General features: G+C 42.1%; 1 protein-coding gene across 1 annotated transcript in view; it reads right to left on the bottom strand.

Annotated features, from left to right (window-relative positions):
• The window catches only part of LOC126094587 (myosin light chain kinase, smooth muscle-like), a 390,310-nt gene that overhangs the window by 209,533 nt on the left and 163,105 nt on the right, over window positions 1–17,672 (bottom strand). Inside the window, exon 2 of the mRNA XM_049909052.1 lies at window positions 11,215–11,272. Within this exon, the coding sequence (XP_049765009.1) occupies window positions 11,215–11,248 (34 nt within the window). The 5' untranslated portion in view covers window positions 11,249–11,272. The remainder of the gene's footprint in view (window positions 1–11,214; window positions 11,273–17,672) is intronic.

Genomic DNA, 17,672 nt, shown 5'->3' on the forward strand with positions numbered 1-17,672 from the left:
ACCGCCAAGTTCACTAGACACAATCACTCTAGGTTTTTTTGTTTACGTTAAGGATGAAGTGTTCATTTCATCAGTTCCTGATTGAACAAACGCTTTATGGTACGATTACGAGATGCTGTAGAGGTTGTGACAGAAAATCTGTTGGCAAAGTGTGGCATTTATGCCCCACCTCGACCTGTATTTTATTCGATGTATCATACATTGTAGAAAGATTACGCTCCTATACGACAGCAAGCAGGATCGGTAGCAATCCCGATCCCATAAAGCGGCAGATGGTCACGAAACGTGAGAACGGAAGAGAGAGTAACAGCCGTGTCGTACTGGAACAGACAGAGAATACCGTGATTCAGTATTGAGGCTCGGCGGCAAACTTTCTTTATTAGTATTAACTATTTAAATGTTTATTCACGACTCCAACTGGACTTCGGTATTATTCACACTGATAGCTTCCTAACCATGATTTCAGTAACTTCGAAATCAATCTCATCTTTTAATCAGGATTTTATGTAACATTGTCAGTCATGGGAAGATTAAACCGACCAATCAGAAACGCGCTCGATGCAGGCAGATCCGAAACGCTGAAGCTGGCTCACGGAGCACTTTATAGTGACCTTTCAAGCTTAACACAGACAGTCGTTGACTACCATTCAGGCTAAAAATATGTTCTCACTGCGAGTGAGTAGATATTTAAGTAAAAGCATTAGTCACGCTGGGGAAACATTTACTGGGCAGTCTCTGACTAGTTTCTGTAGAGGTACCACGTATGTGCTGTGGGCTCAACACGTTTTCGTGTAAAAGTGATTTTGTGAGTTAAAAGCGCCTCGGAAAATGTTTGTATGCGAATTCGTGAGTGAGCAACTTCAAACTGTCATTACATTCGTGTGGAGATAATTTTATGAATAGGAAATGGTGTTCCATATGTGATGACTAGAATTCGCGAACTTGCATTCTCGTATTACGGTTAAACTGTCTCTAAAGACTGACTTTTCCTTGATTTTTCTATTAAAAACAAGGTGGCATCTCATTGTTTCGAGAATATCATTAGAGTGACGTAGAGATTTTCCTGCTTGCCATTCCACTATTCACGGTTGATTGTATACTCGTGTGGAGCTAGGACCAGTGGAGAAGAAGACCAACTGAGACGTCCAGACAACTTTACAAGATACGAGGTAAGCACATCTGCAGACGGCGAGTTAGATAAGTTCCCGATGTGCTGGATCTTCTCTTTACGACATGATCAACGTAGCCCTCCACGTGAAATAATAATTATAATTATCGAGGAAGTTTGAGTCGTTAGCATGCCCGACGTAATAATGTCACGTTAGTCACACTTTTAATCCCATTGTAATTAATTAATTGTCAGGAAGGGGTAGAAATCGCAAAATAAAAGTTGTGGAGAGAAATTGAGTATTGCCAAGGCAATCCGCGGGCAACAAACGGAGCACATGTTGAAGTGTATAAAAAAATCTTTATCAGTTAAGCTACTACTTGCAAGAAACCGTATTGCCGTATCTGGCATAGTTGCTTAGAAATGAATTTTTGTAATCTGGGAAGATTTTATGGTCACCCCCTACACTAAAATACATCTGCGAAATTATGTATCGTCTTGCATTATTCCTCCGTTTTTTTTTTTTTTGTTTCCTCTTTTTCGAGAGAAGAAAGTAAGATGTTCAGCTTGAGGTGAACATTCGAGAGCACGATGACACATTGCATACGTGCACAAGCACTTACGGGGCTGACCTAATTCGAGAAGATGCAGGAGCGAGTCTGAGGCGAACGCGTGTCGTAATGCACAGTGGTTCCTGAGAAGTGGGATATTCTTGTCTGGAGGGCTTTTGCAACGGGACGCCAGTACTAATAAGAGGCTTGGCATCGGGCGTTGGCGGGTGCCTTTCTCCTACATGTCACACGGGCGCCGCGCCGCCCCCGCGTCACTCCCGAGGAATGGGTACTGCATTTCCGGTTCTCATCTACACTCTAAAGTTGTGAAGCCACTGGAGCAGGTAATAAGGCCCTCGTCGACAACGTTTACTCATACTGTCGATTCAGAGCCGTCCGGAGAGACAATGTGATTTGCTGCTTGGAAAACAAGCCTTAGCTTCGAGCGACAGTGATTCACGAAGCACCCTTCGCCACACTCAGTAACATGGCATGTGGCGTGCAGATGCAGATTTAGATGTAAACACTAAAACAGCATGTTCCTCAGATACGACTACACTGAAATTTCGAAGGAAATAACAGAAAATACATTACTGGCCATTAAAATTGCTACACCATGAAGATGACGTGCTACAGACGCGAAATTTAACCGACAGGAAGAAGATGCTGCGATATGCAAATGATTAGCTTTTCAGAGCATTCACACAAGGTTGGCGCCGGTGGTGACACCTACAACGTGCTGACATGAGGAACGTTTCCAACCGATTTCTCATACACAAACAGCAGTTGACCGGCGTTGCCTTGTGAAAAGTTGTTGTGATGCCTCGTGTAAGGAGGAGAAATGCGTACCATCACGTTTCCGACTTCGATAAAGGTCGGATTGTAGCCTATCGCGATTGCGGTTTATCGTATCGCGACATTACTGCTCGTGTTGGTAGAGATCCAATGACTGTTAGCAGAATATGGAATCGGTGGGTTCAGAAGGGTAATACGGAACGCCGTGCTGGATCCCAACGGCCTCGTATCACTAGCAGTCGAAATGACAGGCATCTTATCCGCATGGCTGTAACGGATCGTGCAGCCACGTCTCGATCCCTGAGCCAACAGATGCGGACGTTTACAAGACAACAACCATCTGCACGAACAGTTCGACGACGTTTGCAGCAGCATGGACTATCAGTTCGGAGACCGTGGCTGTGGTTACCCTTGAAGCTGCCTCACAGACAGGAGCACCTGCGATGGTGTACTCAACGACGAACCTGGGTGCACGAATGGCTAAACGTCATTTTTTCGGATGAATCCAGGTTCTGTTTACAGTATCATGATGGTCGCATCCGTGTGAACCGCATCGCGGTGAACGCACATTGGAAGCGTGTATTCGTCATCGCCGTACTGGCTTATCACCCGGCGTGATGGTATGGGGTGCCATTGGTTACACGTCTCAGTCACCTCTCGTTCGCATTGACGGCACTTTGAACAGTGGACGTTACATTTCAGATGTGTTACGACCCGTGGCTCTACCCTTCATTCGATCCCTGCGAAACCCTACATTTCAGCAGGATAATGCACGACTGCAAGTTGCAGGTCCTGTACGGGCCTTTCTGGATACAGAAAATGTTCGACTGCGGCCCTGGCCAGCACATTCTCCAGATCTCTAACCAATTGAAAACGTCTGGTCAATGGTGGCCGGGCATCTGGCTCGTCACAATACGCCAGTCACTGCTCTTGATGAACTGTGGTATCGTGTTGAAGCTGCATGGGCAGCTGTACCTGTACACGCCATCCAAGCTCTGTTTGACTCCATGCCCAGGCGTATCAAGGCCGTTATTACGGCCATAGGTGGTTGTTCTGGGTACTGATTTCTCAGGATCTATGCACCCAAACTGCGTGAAAATGTAATCACATGTCAGTTCTAGTATAATATATTTGTCCAATGAATACCCGTTTATCATCTGCATTTCGTCTTGGTGTAGCAATTTTAATGTGTGTATATTTTTTACACTAGCTACAACACCAAGAAAGCAGTAGATACCGTCGCCCAGGTTGCTGCAACGTTATTAGGTAGGTGCATGAGTTCGTAGCGTTTTCTCCCAAGTTAAATAAACATAACAGAGACTTTAATCATCAATAATATTTTCTCCTTCAATATTTACAACAATTTCCCAACTGGAATAACTTTGTGGTTCCGCGTTTGTAGAAATCACCTGGTTTTGAGGCGGAGAGCTCTTCGAGTCATGTTCGGAGCATATTTTTATCCGGAAAGGAAGTTCACTGAAGGTTGCTCGATAGAGAGCGAAAAGCTAAAAATCTGAGGGCGCAAGATCAAATGAATAAGGTTGGTGTGGAATGACTTCCCAACCCAGCTCCTGTAGTGTTTTCTGTCAGTTTAACGGAATGCGAGCGGGCTTTATAGTGGATAGCATCGCTTCAGGCAATCTTCCTGGTCGTTGATCTTGGATTGCGTTTGTCAGACGTCTCAGATGTTGACAGTAAAAGTCAGCAGTGATGGTTACATCTCAGTGATGCAATTTTTAGCACACCACACCGTTGCTGTTCCACCAGCTGCAGAACATTATCTTCCGTGAGTGCGCTCAGGTCTTTGTATAGGGAGTTGCTCGTGTGTTTGGGCTCAACGTTTCCTTTCTTTTCCTTATGTTAGCATGAACACGCCATTTCTCATTACCAGTAACGATACAGGATAGGAATGGTAGGTGTTGTTCACGAGGCAGTTAATGACGAGCAACATTTGGCTACCCGCTGATTTTGGCTTAGAGCATGCGATACTCATACACCCGACGTTTTTAACCTTGCCTATTGCATACAAATGCGCACGATGGTGGAATGATCACAGTTCATCAAATTTTCCACTTCTAGAATACAGTGACGTGAATCATTGTGAACTAATGCGTTCAAACGATCTTCATCTAACGTCGAATGTCTTCCTGAACGTGGAGAGTCACTAACGTCTAAAAGATTCTCCCTAAAACGAGGAAACCGTTTTCTTGCCCTGCTCTGTCCAGTGGCATTACCCCAAACACGGCACAAATGTTTCTGGCTGCCTCTGCTGCACTCAAACAGAAGAAAACATCGGAAATGTTCCGATTTATCCACTTGGCACTCCATCTTCTAGCGTCCACAGCTCCACCAACAATCTCCAAATGACAAAATGAGAGTATCCAAACTCAAATAGCAACTTTATATTTGTTTATGTTGAGGGTTAACTGCCAGTCCCTGCACGAAGCATCGATGCTCTGCGGATCTTCTTGCGTCACGCTACAATATTTTAGCGTCGCGACTTCTCAACATATACTAGCATCATCCGCGAAGAGCCTTAAGGAACTTACAACGTTATCCTACATAGTGAAAAGTAATGGTCCTCTAACACTCTCCTGGGGTACAGGAGAAGTTAATTTTACGTCTGAAGACATCTCTCCGTGGAGAATGAAGTGCTGTAGTGTGTTTTCCAGCAACTCTTCAATCCAATCACACAGCTGATCTATTCTTTGCGCTCGTGTTTTGTTCATAATGCGGCAGTGCAAAGCTGTATCAGAACTCAAGCATTAGGTTGGTGCATAAGTTCTTAGAAATAAAGAATGACAATCGATAAATAAACTCACAGTAACCGGAATAGCAACAAGTAAAACAGACCTACCTCACCCTCTTAGAGGTCGATTATTTGTCCATTTATTGTTATAGACTCTAAAGTAGCCTATGTTCTTCGTCAGGCTTCAGGCCACCACCACACCAAATTTCAACGAAAGTGGTGCTCCGGTTTTGTCGTAAAAACGTAACAGAGTTACTTTCGTATTTAATAGTATTAGTTCAGAAGTACGGATTAAACATATTCACGTCTGCATAAACACTGCATACATTACGTTGAATCGTACTGTGTACAACAAAAATAAAATAAAAACATTTTCAAAAATGTGATTAAGTTTTCCCAAAAAGTAAATATTTTCCCCTGATTCGCGTTATATTCCTCAAATCCATAAATATCTTGTGCAACTACACACTTTCTAAAATAACCCATCTTTTTCCTACGTCAAGTTACCTTTTTTTTATTATTATTTTGAGCTTTTCCTCATTACAGAGGCTTATCTCCAACATAATAATTTACTTGGAAATTACAATACAAACAATAAACGTTCTTATACTATAATCTCAAAATATTTCTCCAGGTGTTTCGATCTTGTGTGTCCTCTTCCTCTGCGCCCATTCTCCTTATTGTGTGCTGTACATTTTGGAGCCAGGTTGTCATAGGTCGTCCTCTTCTTCTTCTCCCCTCCGGTTCCCACTCCAGTATCAATTTTGGTATTCTGGTTTTCTCCATTCGTCGTACATGCCCGTACCACTGCAATTTCTTCCTATCCATTACGTCATAAATTCTTTCTTTTATTTCCATTCTCCTTATTACTTCGGTGTTCCTTATCATTTCTTTCCTGGAGATTCTTGCCGATCTTCTCCAAAAGTCCATCTCTAGAGCTTGTAATTTTTTAATGTGCTTCATGTTAATTGTCCAGGTCTCCGTTCCATACAGAACCACACTCTCTAATATGGATTTGTATATTAGTTTTTTAGTTCTGCTCATTACATTCCTGCTCCATAAGACTGAGTTAAGCATCCCAAAGACCCTCCGTCCGCTACTAATTCTTTTATTGATTTCTGACTCTGATTTTCCCTCGATTTCTAAAATGGATCCTAAATAACAGAAAGTGTTTATCTTTTTGATTTTCTTTCCTTCAATGTATAGCTCATCTGAATCATTAGTCAAGTATTCTGTTTTTTGGTAATTAATCTTCAAACCCCAAGTTTAGTGGTTTAGGCGTGAACGGTAGCAGACAAAGGCATTCTCGTTTTTATGATATTAGTATGGATTATGCTTTATATATCCGTCTTTTGCAATTGCATATTTTACTTGTGTGCGCTAAACATGTTGCATCTATTCATGGTAGTAATCTTTAGTGGTCTATAAAATAAGGAAAGTTGTTTAATTAAACCTATTTTGATAGGAAATGTGCAGCAACGTGCAACAGCAGAAGATGGAAATTTTTCTTATGTATTTCATAAAGCATAAAGGGAAGTAGCAACTGAAAGAAAATAATTTCAAATGTTAACAATATTGTATAAGCAGTTTGGCCAAAGGCCTTGCCGCAGTGGCAACGCCGGTTCCCGTAAGATCACCGAAGTTAAGTGCTATCGGGCTTGGCTACCACCAGGATGGGTGACCGTCCGGTCTGCCGAGTGCTCTTGGAAAGATTGGTGAACTCAGTCTTTGTGAGGCCAATTGAGGTCCTACTTGACTGAGAAGCAACGGCTCCTGTCACGAAAACTGACAACGGCCTGGAGAGCGTTGTGCTGACCACATGCTGCTCCGCATCTGCATCCAGTGACACCTCTCGGCTGAGGATGTCACGGCGTTCGATAGTACTGTTGGGCCTACTGAGGCCTCTTCGGACGCAGTTTAGTAATAGGTGCAGTTTATTTGAAATAAAGTTTATGCCCTTCGTATTGCCCTTCCCCAATGTATGACTCCTTTCACCTCTACTTGGCAGGAAAATCTTCTAAACGTACAATCATATTTACACTTTCTAAAGATATTATCACTAAATATCGCTTTCTGCATTGCTGTAGTAGTCAGCCTTTCTATTTGTGTGTGGTTCGCTACCTCTTTAGGCATGACAACTGATGCGCGTTTTACACATTATCGTTTTTGGATACTATGATCAAGGATCTGCAACTTTAAAGATAAATGCAGCATTTAAAATGCATTCCATGCATTCGACAGCCGATGATAGTTGTGGAACTGTATTACGCCTAGAGAAAATAGGCAAAGTTCGAGACCTGTCTCGGAATAAACAAATTTAAATAATAGGTTGTTGTTGTGTATCATCAAATGTTAGCCTCGCTCATAATTTGTATTTTACAAGTAGTAAGTATTTGGCCAAGAGCGTCTTCCAAAACAAGAAGAACCTTCTGCTGAACAAGCACGTCAGCTTCCACACTAAGAAAAGATTTGTAAAGACATTTATATGGATTGTCCTGGCATGTCGATGGGAAACCTGGACGTTAGCAAAGAAGGAGAAAGGTCACAAGAAGCAGCGGAAATGTGACTGTGGAGGAGTATTAAAAGAACTAGCTGGAGTGGCAGATAAACGAATGAGATGATTCTACAATAAATAGGTAAGAAGGAAGAACTACTGATAGTTATAGGCCAACGCAAAGAAAAACTCGTTGGACACTTCAAGCCTTAAGTAACAAAGGTAAATATGTACAGCACTTGAACTACCATGTATAAATTCGTGATATAACTAACGGTGGACTTAGATTACACAATAAATTAAGCAGATTCATTCATTACCATTAACAAAGAGTACATACTGACATGATGTAATTTTCATACTAAGAAAATAACTTTTGTCACTTAAGGGGTTAAATAGAAATGACATTCTTTTCGAAGGAAATATCCTAGGCAATAAAATGGGGAGTCGATCGAGAACATCCTATTTTTAAAAAAATGTGATCAATGAGACGAGATCTACTTCATTCATGTAGATGATGAGAACTGCTGAAGAGAGGAAATTACGGCGGCAGAGACAAGAAGAAACGTGCTTAAAGCAGAAAGAGCAGAATGTTTGGTCAAGTTAGTACTGGGCTGTTAACATAAAATCAAATAAGCGTAAAGCAGGAATAGGCGTATCAGTCCCAGGAGGGGCTCTTGCGCCACAGTGGAACAGTGAAACACACCGTACACTATCGTCGTATGTTACGCATGGGTTACGTGCACGTTGTGCATTTCTAAGCCTACCTTTGACGATTATGCAGAAATATTCTAGACGGCAATGGTGTATGGAACGACGTCACTAAACAAGGAATGGCATCAGATAGTGTTTTCAGACGAAACCAGGTTCTGTTTGTTCGAAAATGATTACCACACTTTGGTTCGCCGCAGACAGGGAGATGGGCATTACAGTGACTACATTCGCACAAGACATTCAGCGCCAACTCAAGGCCTAATGGTGTGGGATGCTACTGGGTACAACCAAAAATCACAGTTGGTGCGTGTCCAGGGCACTGTGACCTAAGTGAAGACATCCTGAGACCCGCAGCCATACCCTTTCTGCACACCTCCCCAGACGATATTTTTTCAGCAAGACAATGCACGACCACATATTGCTTCTTGGTGTCGCAGGATGTCAGCCTTTTGCCCTGGTTCGCCAGATCATGAGACTTGTCGCCAATCGAAAATATGTGGGATATGGTGAAACGACGGGTGCAGCGCTGTGACCCAACGCCGACCACCACAGATGAACTTTGGAACCAGGTGCATGCAGCAGGGATGGCTATACCACAGGACGCCATTGGCGCCTTATACGCGTTGATGCCATCACGCATGGAACAAGTTATCAGTGCCAATGGCGGACCCTGTGCCTACCAGGCAACAGGACACATGCTGAACCACGGTGAGTGAAATGCTAAACGTTTCTTCAGAACATACTAATGTTCAAGGTGTTTTGTTTTTTCTGAGTGTAAATGTGTAAAATAATTATTTCGTTAAACGAGTAGAAAAATTATTTAAAAACAGACATTATCCTTACGATGCATGTGAATGTCTGATTTCTCACCGCTTGGAGTGCTGGCGTCGGTCTAGGTGTCAAGAGGTAACAAATTTCGCAGCAGAGAATGTTACGACTGTAATGTGTTAGACTGTGGTATCATTCATTATAGTGACGTCTTTGCGAGTTTTCCATGATTTGTCCAGGTTGAAACCCTATCTCTGTCAATCAAATTCTTTGCCAGACGAGTTTCAACCGCTTCTTTTACCACTGAGTTCGAAATTTTAACACCGCGTAGAGTTATTCGTGTTGATAAAGTGTTCTGCCATAGCCGATTTAATGGGCTGTAAAAGCCAAGTGTATCTATGGGGCTTCATGCATTTTTCAGGGCTTGTACGAATCATCTACCCGCTGTATGAAAGGTCACATTCCCGTGGGATCTTGTAAACCTAGGCCTTGTGGAGAATAAAGTCAAATTTGACGGAACCAAAAAGTGCTGCTGTCTTCAGTGGAGGATGGAAAATGACTAACTCTGTGTCTGTTGAGAGTGTGATCTACTTTTAACGATAGGTTCCCCACTTATGGCAAGAAAACCATGGATTTAGATCTCCCTATCCTTTCTTCCTTATTCTTTATGCCCACCTTATCCTTTATTCGTAACGACTTGTATATCTGTTACGGGAAACACACATTTGCTTCGAAAATTCTCTTTGAGTGTAGAAGCTCATCCTGTGGACTGTTCACGTCAGCTGTTTTATGTACTCTGTGAATCAAGATTTTGAAGACACTCATCATCCGGATAGGATGGTGTCAGTTATTTGCATGTCAATATAAGACTCTATGGGATGGCTTCGGATACACAGCGTGTACTAACGTGGCATTATCTTTGCAACGAACCGAAACATCCAAAAAATGGAAGACATCCCTCTTTTCAATTTCCACTGTAAACTGAATTTTTTCGTGAATGGAATTTAAATGATATAAAAAATTTTTTTGTAAACTACAATTTCTGTAAATTTTGTGGCCACACTATAAACGCATCGTCAATAAAGTTCCAAAATATTATGCGTTTCAAACAAATTACAGTGCCTTTTCTTCAAAGCCCTCCATAAACAAACTGACCACTGAAGACAAAAAGGAACTAACTGCGGTGACACTATCACTCTGTTCAAAATATTCTTCAACAGCACTGTTCAAGAAATTGTTCGGCCGCTTTCCACGGAATCAGCAGATAAAATGAGACATGAAACTTGCCCTTGTTGTATGAGAGCTCGCCCGCGAAAGAGTAATATCTCTATGGCAGAGAGGGCTGCAGCACATAACTTCGTCAGGGTCTCATACGGTGGTTCTTCCAGCTGTTAAAGGTAATGGTACTGCTTTAAGGTCTCGTGACGACTATCTTGAGAAAATATATAGTTTATTAAAATATAACTGCGAAATCATGAAGACGCACATGTAGCACACACAAGGTGATTCAGCTCCCCCTACATATTTATTTTAGGTTACGTGCAACGCCTTGAAGAAGTACATGCCAAATTTTCATATTGTATCGCTTGTTCTGTGCAAACTATTCGTCCTACAGAAAATGTAAACAGAACCTTTTCGTAGGGAATTTAATGTAGTTAAATTCTGTACTGAGATACGTTTTCGATTAAGACGATAGTTTTAGAATAATTCAAGAAAAATAGATAATAGTGACCTTCAAACTCGTTTTTGTTGAATAAGTCGAAAACTGTGTCCTCTAGCGAAAACGTATTTGCAGCACAAAATTTAACTACATTAAGCATCCTACAAAAAGGTCATGTCCAGTCTTATAGTTTGTACGTAGCGAGCGAGAGACTATGAAAATCTCACGAACACTTTTTGAAGGAAGCAAATAAGCCGATACGTAGGGCCAGTTGAATCACCCTCTATTTTTAATTTGTCTTTCAGACACGTCTGAAGAATCTTGCGTACTGCGTTCTGTGATCAGCCAAGGACTTTTGCAAGTCATGTCACTCACCTCCTATGGGATCCTCCTCGTCCACTTTGATCATTGTGGTTGTGCGTTCTTCTGTTTCCTGGAACAAAATAGTTAATTTTTTATATTTTCTTATAATTTACATGGGAAAAAAAATTGAAAATAAGAAAACGTGGATTAGGTTAACACCTCAGAGATAATACAAAGAAACCATTATGAGAGATATTTCTCTATTAAATTTACTGCTTAGCTACAGAAATTCGCCAAATGCCATGTTTTCTGGGTTTTAGGAAAGTGTCCTTAAACAAAGTGTAGCGGTCAGATTTAACGCTGTATTATAAGTTTTCGCGAAACTGCGTGAATCTGGGTCATAGACTTTCGGATCCTGACTGTTCAAATTTACGGTTTTTCATAGTTTTACTAAATCGCTTAAGGAAATGACGGGACGGTTCCTTTGAAAAACTCATGGCGGATTTCCTTCCCCATCCTCGTTCATTATGAACTTCAGCTCCGTTTATAATGACTTCGTCGGCAACAGGATGTTAATTCCAAATACGCCGAATCCTTCTCCTCGTTTCGTTTCGTTGTCAGCGCTCTTCCAGCAACTGGAGGTCCCCCAGTGGACTGCCTTTTGCGTTGGTGCTAAAAGAATCGTTGCTTCTGCATTTAATCAGACATGCAAGCAGCTCTGCAATCTCTATCAGTCTCTGGAACGAGATGAAAGACCGTTGCGGAATGTCATGAAGCACTTGAGAGAAAAGGGGAAAGCAACAGGGCAAATCTGAACTGGGTCTGTGGTCACTTAGGAATTAATGTTAAAGAACACAATTTGGACATCGTAGCGCCTACTGCGTCGGCATCCAATTTTACATCCAAACATCACGGGGTGCCTGCATATCAGGGTGTATATTCACCAGGAAAAGAGCTTCGTCTGTGTTGTCAAAACAAAGACTTCCCGGCGGCCAGAACACACCACCAGGTCTCCACCAACGGCCGCCAGGGACAGCTACCCGGTCGCGGAGCCTGCAGAACAGCTTCTCCAGAGGTCCAGCTACCCTAGGAAATACTTTGCTACGCCAGGCACGTGATCGCAAATAGTTTCGGCAGATACATCCACCAACGGGCTTTATAAGGCGGAAAAATTTCAATGTAGGCCTGCGCTGTCATAGTGCCGCACAAAACAACAAGGGGTGCAAGCCTCCTCCATGAAAAACACGACCACTCCATAACACCACCGCCTCCGAATTTTACTGTTGGCACTACACACACTGGCAGATGACTTTCACTGCCCTTCGCCATACCCACAAGCTGCCATCAAATCTCCACATCGTTTACCGTGATTCGTCACTTGCCACAACGTTTTTCCACTGTTCAGTCGTCCAATGTTTACGCTCCTTACACCAAGTGAGGCGTCGTTTGGCATTTACCGTCGTGTTGTGTGGTTTATGAGCAGCCGCTCGACCATGAAATCCAAGTTTTCTCACCTCCCGCCTAACTGTCATAGTTCTTGCAGTGGATCCTGATGCAGTCTGGAATTCCTGTGTGATGGTCTGGATAGATGTCTGCCTATTACACATTACGACCCTGTTCAACTGTCGGTGGCCTCTGTCAGTCAACAGACAAAGTCAGCCTGTACGCTTTGTGCTGTACATGTCCCTTCACGTTTCCACTTCACTATCACTTAGGAAACTGTGGACCTAGGGATGTTTAGGAGTGTGGAAACCTCGCGTACAGACGTATGACACAAGTGACACCGAATCACCTGACCACATTCAAAATCCGTGAGTTCCTCGGAGCGCCCCATTTTGCTCTCTCACGATGTCTAGTGACTACTGAGATCGCTGATAAATAGTACCTAGTAGTAGGTGGCAGCACAATGCACCTAATACGAAAAACGTATGTTTTTGTGGGTGTCCGGATACTTTTGATCACATAGTGTACATATAGCCGCTCGGACATTGTTTCAATTTAGTCGGTTTCCTTCCTGAGTACATAGTTCTTGTAAGAGAAAGGTTCCATACACAGATACTGCTCTCATGGATTTGCGAACAGAAAATCTTGATCACTTCCGTTCACCTCTGTCTGCTCCACTGTCACTTTAAGTGTCGCTAGCTTCGATGTTAAACTTTGGACGTACTTACGGTTTTCGATAGTTCTTTCAGGCAACGTAACTTTACACTACCATATGCACACGAACTTGTGAATAAACAGAGTTAAGAAAAAGAAGAAACACTCTAAAATACATTACCCACAACTGTGTGAACTGCTTTATTACAATCAACTAAGGAAAATAAAACGCACTACTGAGTTCGTACAAACTATGCAGGGAGTTAAGGTATTAGGTTGGTTCACAAGTGCGTTGTGTTTTTCTTTTACATGCTTGTATATCGATTTGTAAGGGTTTATTTATCGATTTTTATTTTTTACTTGTAGTTGACTGTTGGTATTTGAGTTTACATGTTGTCATCTTGTCATTTGGAGGTAGTGAGAGGAGCTGTGGACACTAGAAGATGGAGTGCCAAGTAGAGATAACGGCACGTTTCCGACTTATTCTTCTGTTTAAGTTCATAAGAGGGATGGCAGCAGCAGAGGCAGCCGGAAACAGTTGCGCCGTGTATGGAGATAATGCTATTGGAGAGAGCACGGCAAGAAATTGGTTTTCTCGTTTTAAGGAGGATCGTTTTGACATTAGCGACTCTCCACATTTTGGAAGACCTTCGGAGTTTGATGAAGGTCGTTTAAAAGTATTGATCCACCACGTCAGTGTACTCTGGAATGGCAAATGTGATGAACTGTGATCAGTCCGTCACCTTGCGACATTTGCATGCAATAGGCAAGGTTGAAAATGCTCTAAGCCAAAATCACAAAAATCAGCGAATGGCCTTATGTGCATCTCTGTACGCTCGTCATCAATTGCCTAGTGAACAAACCCGACCATTCTAATCATGTATCGTTACTGGTGACATCATGCTAAAATAAGAAAAAAAAGGGATGGTTGAACGCAAACAAAGCAGCAATTCCCCGTACAAAAACCTGCCCGCGTCCACAAAAGATAATGTTACGAATCTGGTGGAACAGCGACGCTGTGGTGCACTAAAAATTGCTTCCCGGAGGTGTAACCATCACTGTTGACGATTACTGTCAACAACTGTGCCGTCTGGCAGACGTAGCCCAAAAGCAACGACCAAGGAGACTGTGATGTCACTTCACGATAACACCCGCCTGCGTTCTGCTAGACTGATAAAAAACAGTAAACAGGAGTTGTGTTGGGAAGTCATTCCGCAGCCACCTTATTCAGCTGATCTTGCACCCTCAGACTGTCAACTTACCCGCTCTCTATCGAACAACCTTCAAGGAACTTTCTTTCCGGATGAAAATGCGCTTCGAACATGGCTTGGCGAGTTTTTGGCCTCAAAATGTGATTTCTACAGTCGCGGAATCTAAAAGTTACACCATCGTCGGCAGACTACAGTAAATAGTGAAGGAGAATATATAATTGACGATCGAGCTCTTTGTTATGTGTGTCTATTGTGTTTACTTAACTGGCGCAAAAACACCAAATCAACATCGACTAAAAGAAGTCGATGAATGAACGAAAGGAGTGGGACAAAACTGTGATAAATGTTTAACAATCGATGAAGGAATGTGCTTCATGAAAGTCGACCCCAACAGATGATCCGAAGGATCAAGTGAACAAAGAAATCGGGCGAGACAAATGAGTTACCCTACATGAGTTACAGTTTTGTTTCATAAATATTTATCTTCCCTTGCTTGACAAAACTGCGTATTCAGCACCAACAACAACCTAAGTAGGAAGCTTATTCAAAATATAAAACATCCTAATACAGATCTTTGTTGTGTCTGGCATTTACAAAATTACATAATTTCAGAATTCGATTTAAAGAACATTTAGTCAGCTACGCACTGGGTAAATGTAACTGATTATCAGCAGCAACACACACTAGGGACACAGACCACCATTTGAAAATCAAAGTTAATCTCGATATTCCGCACAAAATCGGAAAAACCAAGCGAATCGTGAAAGCGATAGGAACTTTCATTCATAATAAAAAATATAGCGATAATATTCTTAATCAAGTAACCGAAGCCGGCCGCGGTGGTCTAGCGGTTCTAGGCGCTCAGTCAGGAACCGCGCGACTGCTACGGTCGCAGGTTCGAATCCTGCCTCAGGCATTGATGTGTGTGATGTCCTTAGGTTAGTTAGGTTTAAGTAGTTCTAAGTTCTAGGGGACTGATGACCACTGATGTTAAGTCCCATAGTGCTCAGAGCCATTTGAACCAAGTAACCGAATTCAAGACTTAGAATTTCCCAGTACTCTTAAGTCAGGTCTAATGCAGTTGATTTAAGAGGTGCCAATATGAAACAAGCGACTACCAGACTGTCAGCATCGCGAATATCGATGTAAAATGAGATAGTCGATACCTATTGACACACTGCAAGGCTTCCATATTGTATTAAGTGTATATTGTTTACATGTACGTAGAAAAAATTTGAGCAGTGAATCACGTCAAATAACGGTGCAAAAACAAATAGTGAAATTGTGTAATATCTCACAACATATCCGACAATGTGGCAATGATGCAAACGAAGCTTTTTGACACCAAAATCGAAAGAGAACAATTGCCAAATAAAAAAGTGGATAACACGATTTTCGCACCATAACAACTAATGGAAAACTATCTGCATCCCACACGGCCTATAGTGTCAGCCATAATAAACAACTAGACACAGCTCTACACCAACGGAAGATGCCACTGAACATCAATTTCTGGCCAACCACTGCCCCCCTCCCCCTTTCCCTCCAAATGCCCCAACAGCCACACCAGTAGCGAATAATAAACAATAATTCCTACGTTAATTTAGTTTAAGACATTTCATTTTTATGTAACAATTTCCTGTATGTATAAATGCCCGAGGATGAGCAGAATATGCCCAAAAAGCGTTGCAGTTAGGTTAAGTTAAACATAAAAGAAATAAAATCGACTGGTAGCAGAAAATACAAAAAGTAATTAACCGGATTCTTATTGGATCAGTTTGGACGGGAAGTTCTCTATTGCCCAACTAACACTCCAGACCTCTCTTAGCGAATTTCATCTTTTCACGAAGGTGTAAGAGCAACTGGGAGGGAAACAACATGAAAGTAGTGCAAGAGGTGGAGAACGCAGTGAATAATTGGTTTGATGAACTGGTGGCAGGTGACTATTACAAGGTAATTCTAAGGCTCGTGGACAGATGTGACAAAAGCTTAAATAATAGAGATGATTACGTAGAAAAATAAAGTGAACTTCAGTTTTGTACGAGGGATAGTAATAATGCTTTAATTACCGCGTCGAAAAATTAATGTTACGTAATTAATTTTTTGTTTATTGCATGACTGCAGATCTGATACATAATGAAATCTTCGCACCACAGTACCGTAGCATAGCACTGGAGTAGCCGAAACATAATTGTGTAGTTTACTGATAAAATGGGAGTATCTCGCGGTTTCTGCACTTAACGGGAAACAACGCTACAGCAATCAATGCTGGGTTGGCAGAAATGTGCGGCAACAATTCGTCATCATGGATCAGTTTTCAACATCTTGAACGACTGCTCACACTCATTCAAAGAGCCCTTCGAACTGAAGAAACAGCGGAAGCTTTCCAGATGACTTCTTTAGCCACCTAATCACCATGGATGAATGCTTGGTGTATCACCCTGATTCCGAAACAAAGGGGCTATGTGAACATGTGGATTCAGCAACGCCGAAAAAAGCGGAATAACTAACCATTATCATGTAAGATGATGCTGAGGGTATTTTGGAATTGCTGTGGTGTGATGCTAACAGATTATGCTCATAAAAGGAAAACCGACGCAGTGTAACCTACTACCGAAATCTCATGACGAGATTACGGTCGCCTGCCGACGAAGCGTCGAAGGGGGACTTTTTTTGCTCCACGACAGTACTCCACGTCATTCTGCACATAACACAGTCACACATGCTGATTCTTTGAGCTACTAAATTTTTCTCCTCCCTCCCCCCCCCCCCCCAAACCCCACTACTCTGCTGTTATGGAACCCAGAGACTTCTTCCTCTTTCCTCCGATGACTGAAACATTGCGTGGTAGGCATTTCTATCTAGAATGATGACGACATTGTTTCCGAGGTGGGACGTCTCCTCGAATATCCTAAACGAAAGTTCTGCAAGCAAGGTCTCCGCCGATCATTGGGAAATCTATGTCGATTGTAGTGTGTACATGTAGAGAAATACTGGTAACATCGACAAGTCTCATGGTTGCAGATTGATATTTTCGAGGTGATAACTAAAACTTTATGACTTTTTCGGAATTTGCGTCCCAAGTTTTATTACATGTACAACAATGATTATATGTAAACATTTTTTAAATTACCGCTACTAGTCACAAACTTTGCTAACTGTTTTATTATTTATTTATTTCGCTACGTGTTTCGAGGGAATACTTCATCTTCAGGCTAAACG

Source organism: Schistocerca cancellata, chromosome 8 (assembly GCF_023864275.1).
Source record: "Schistocerca cancellata isolate TAMUIC-IGC-003103 chromosome 8, iqSchCanc2.1, whole genome shotgun sequence".
NCBI classification, from domain to species: domain Eukaryota; kingdom Metazoa; phylum Arthropoda; class Insecta; order Orthoptera; family Acrididae; genus Schistocerca; species Schistocerca cancellata.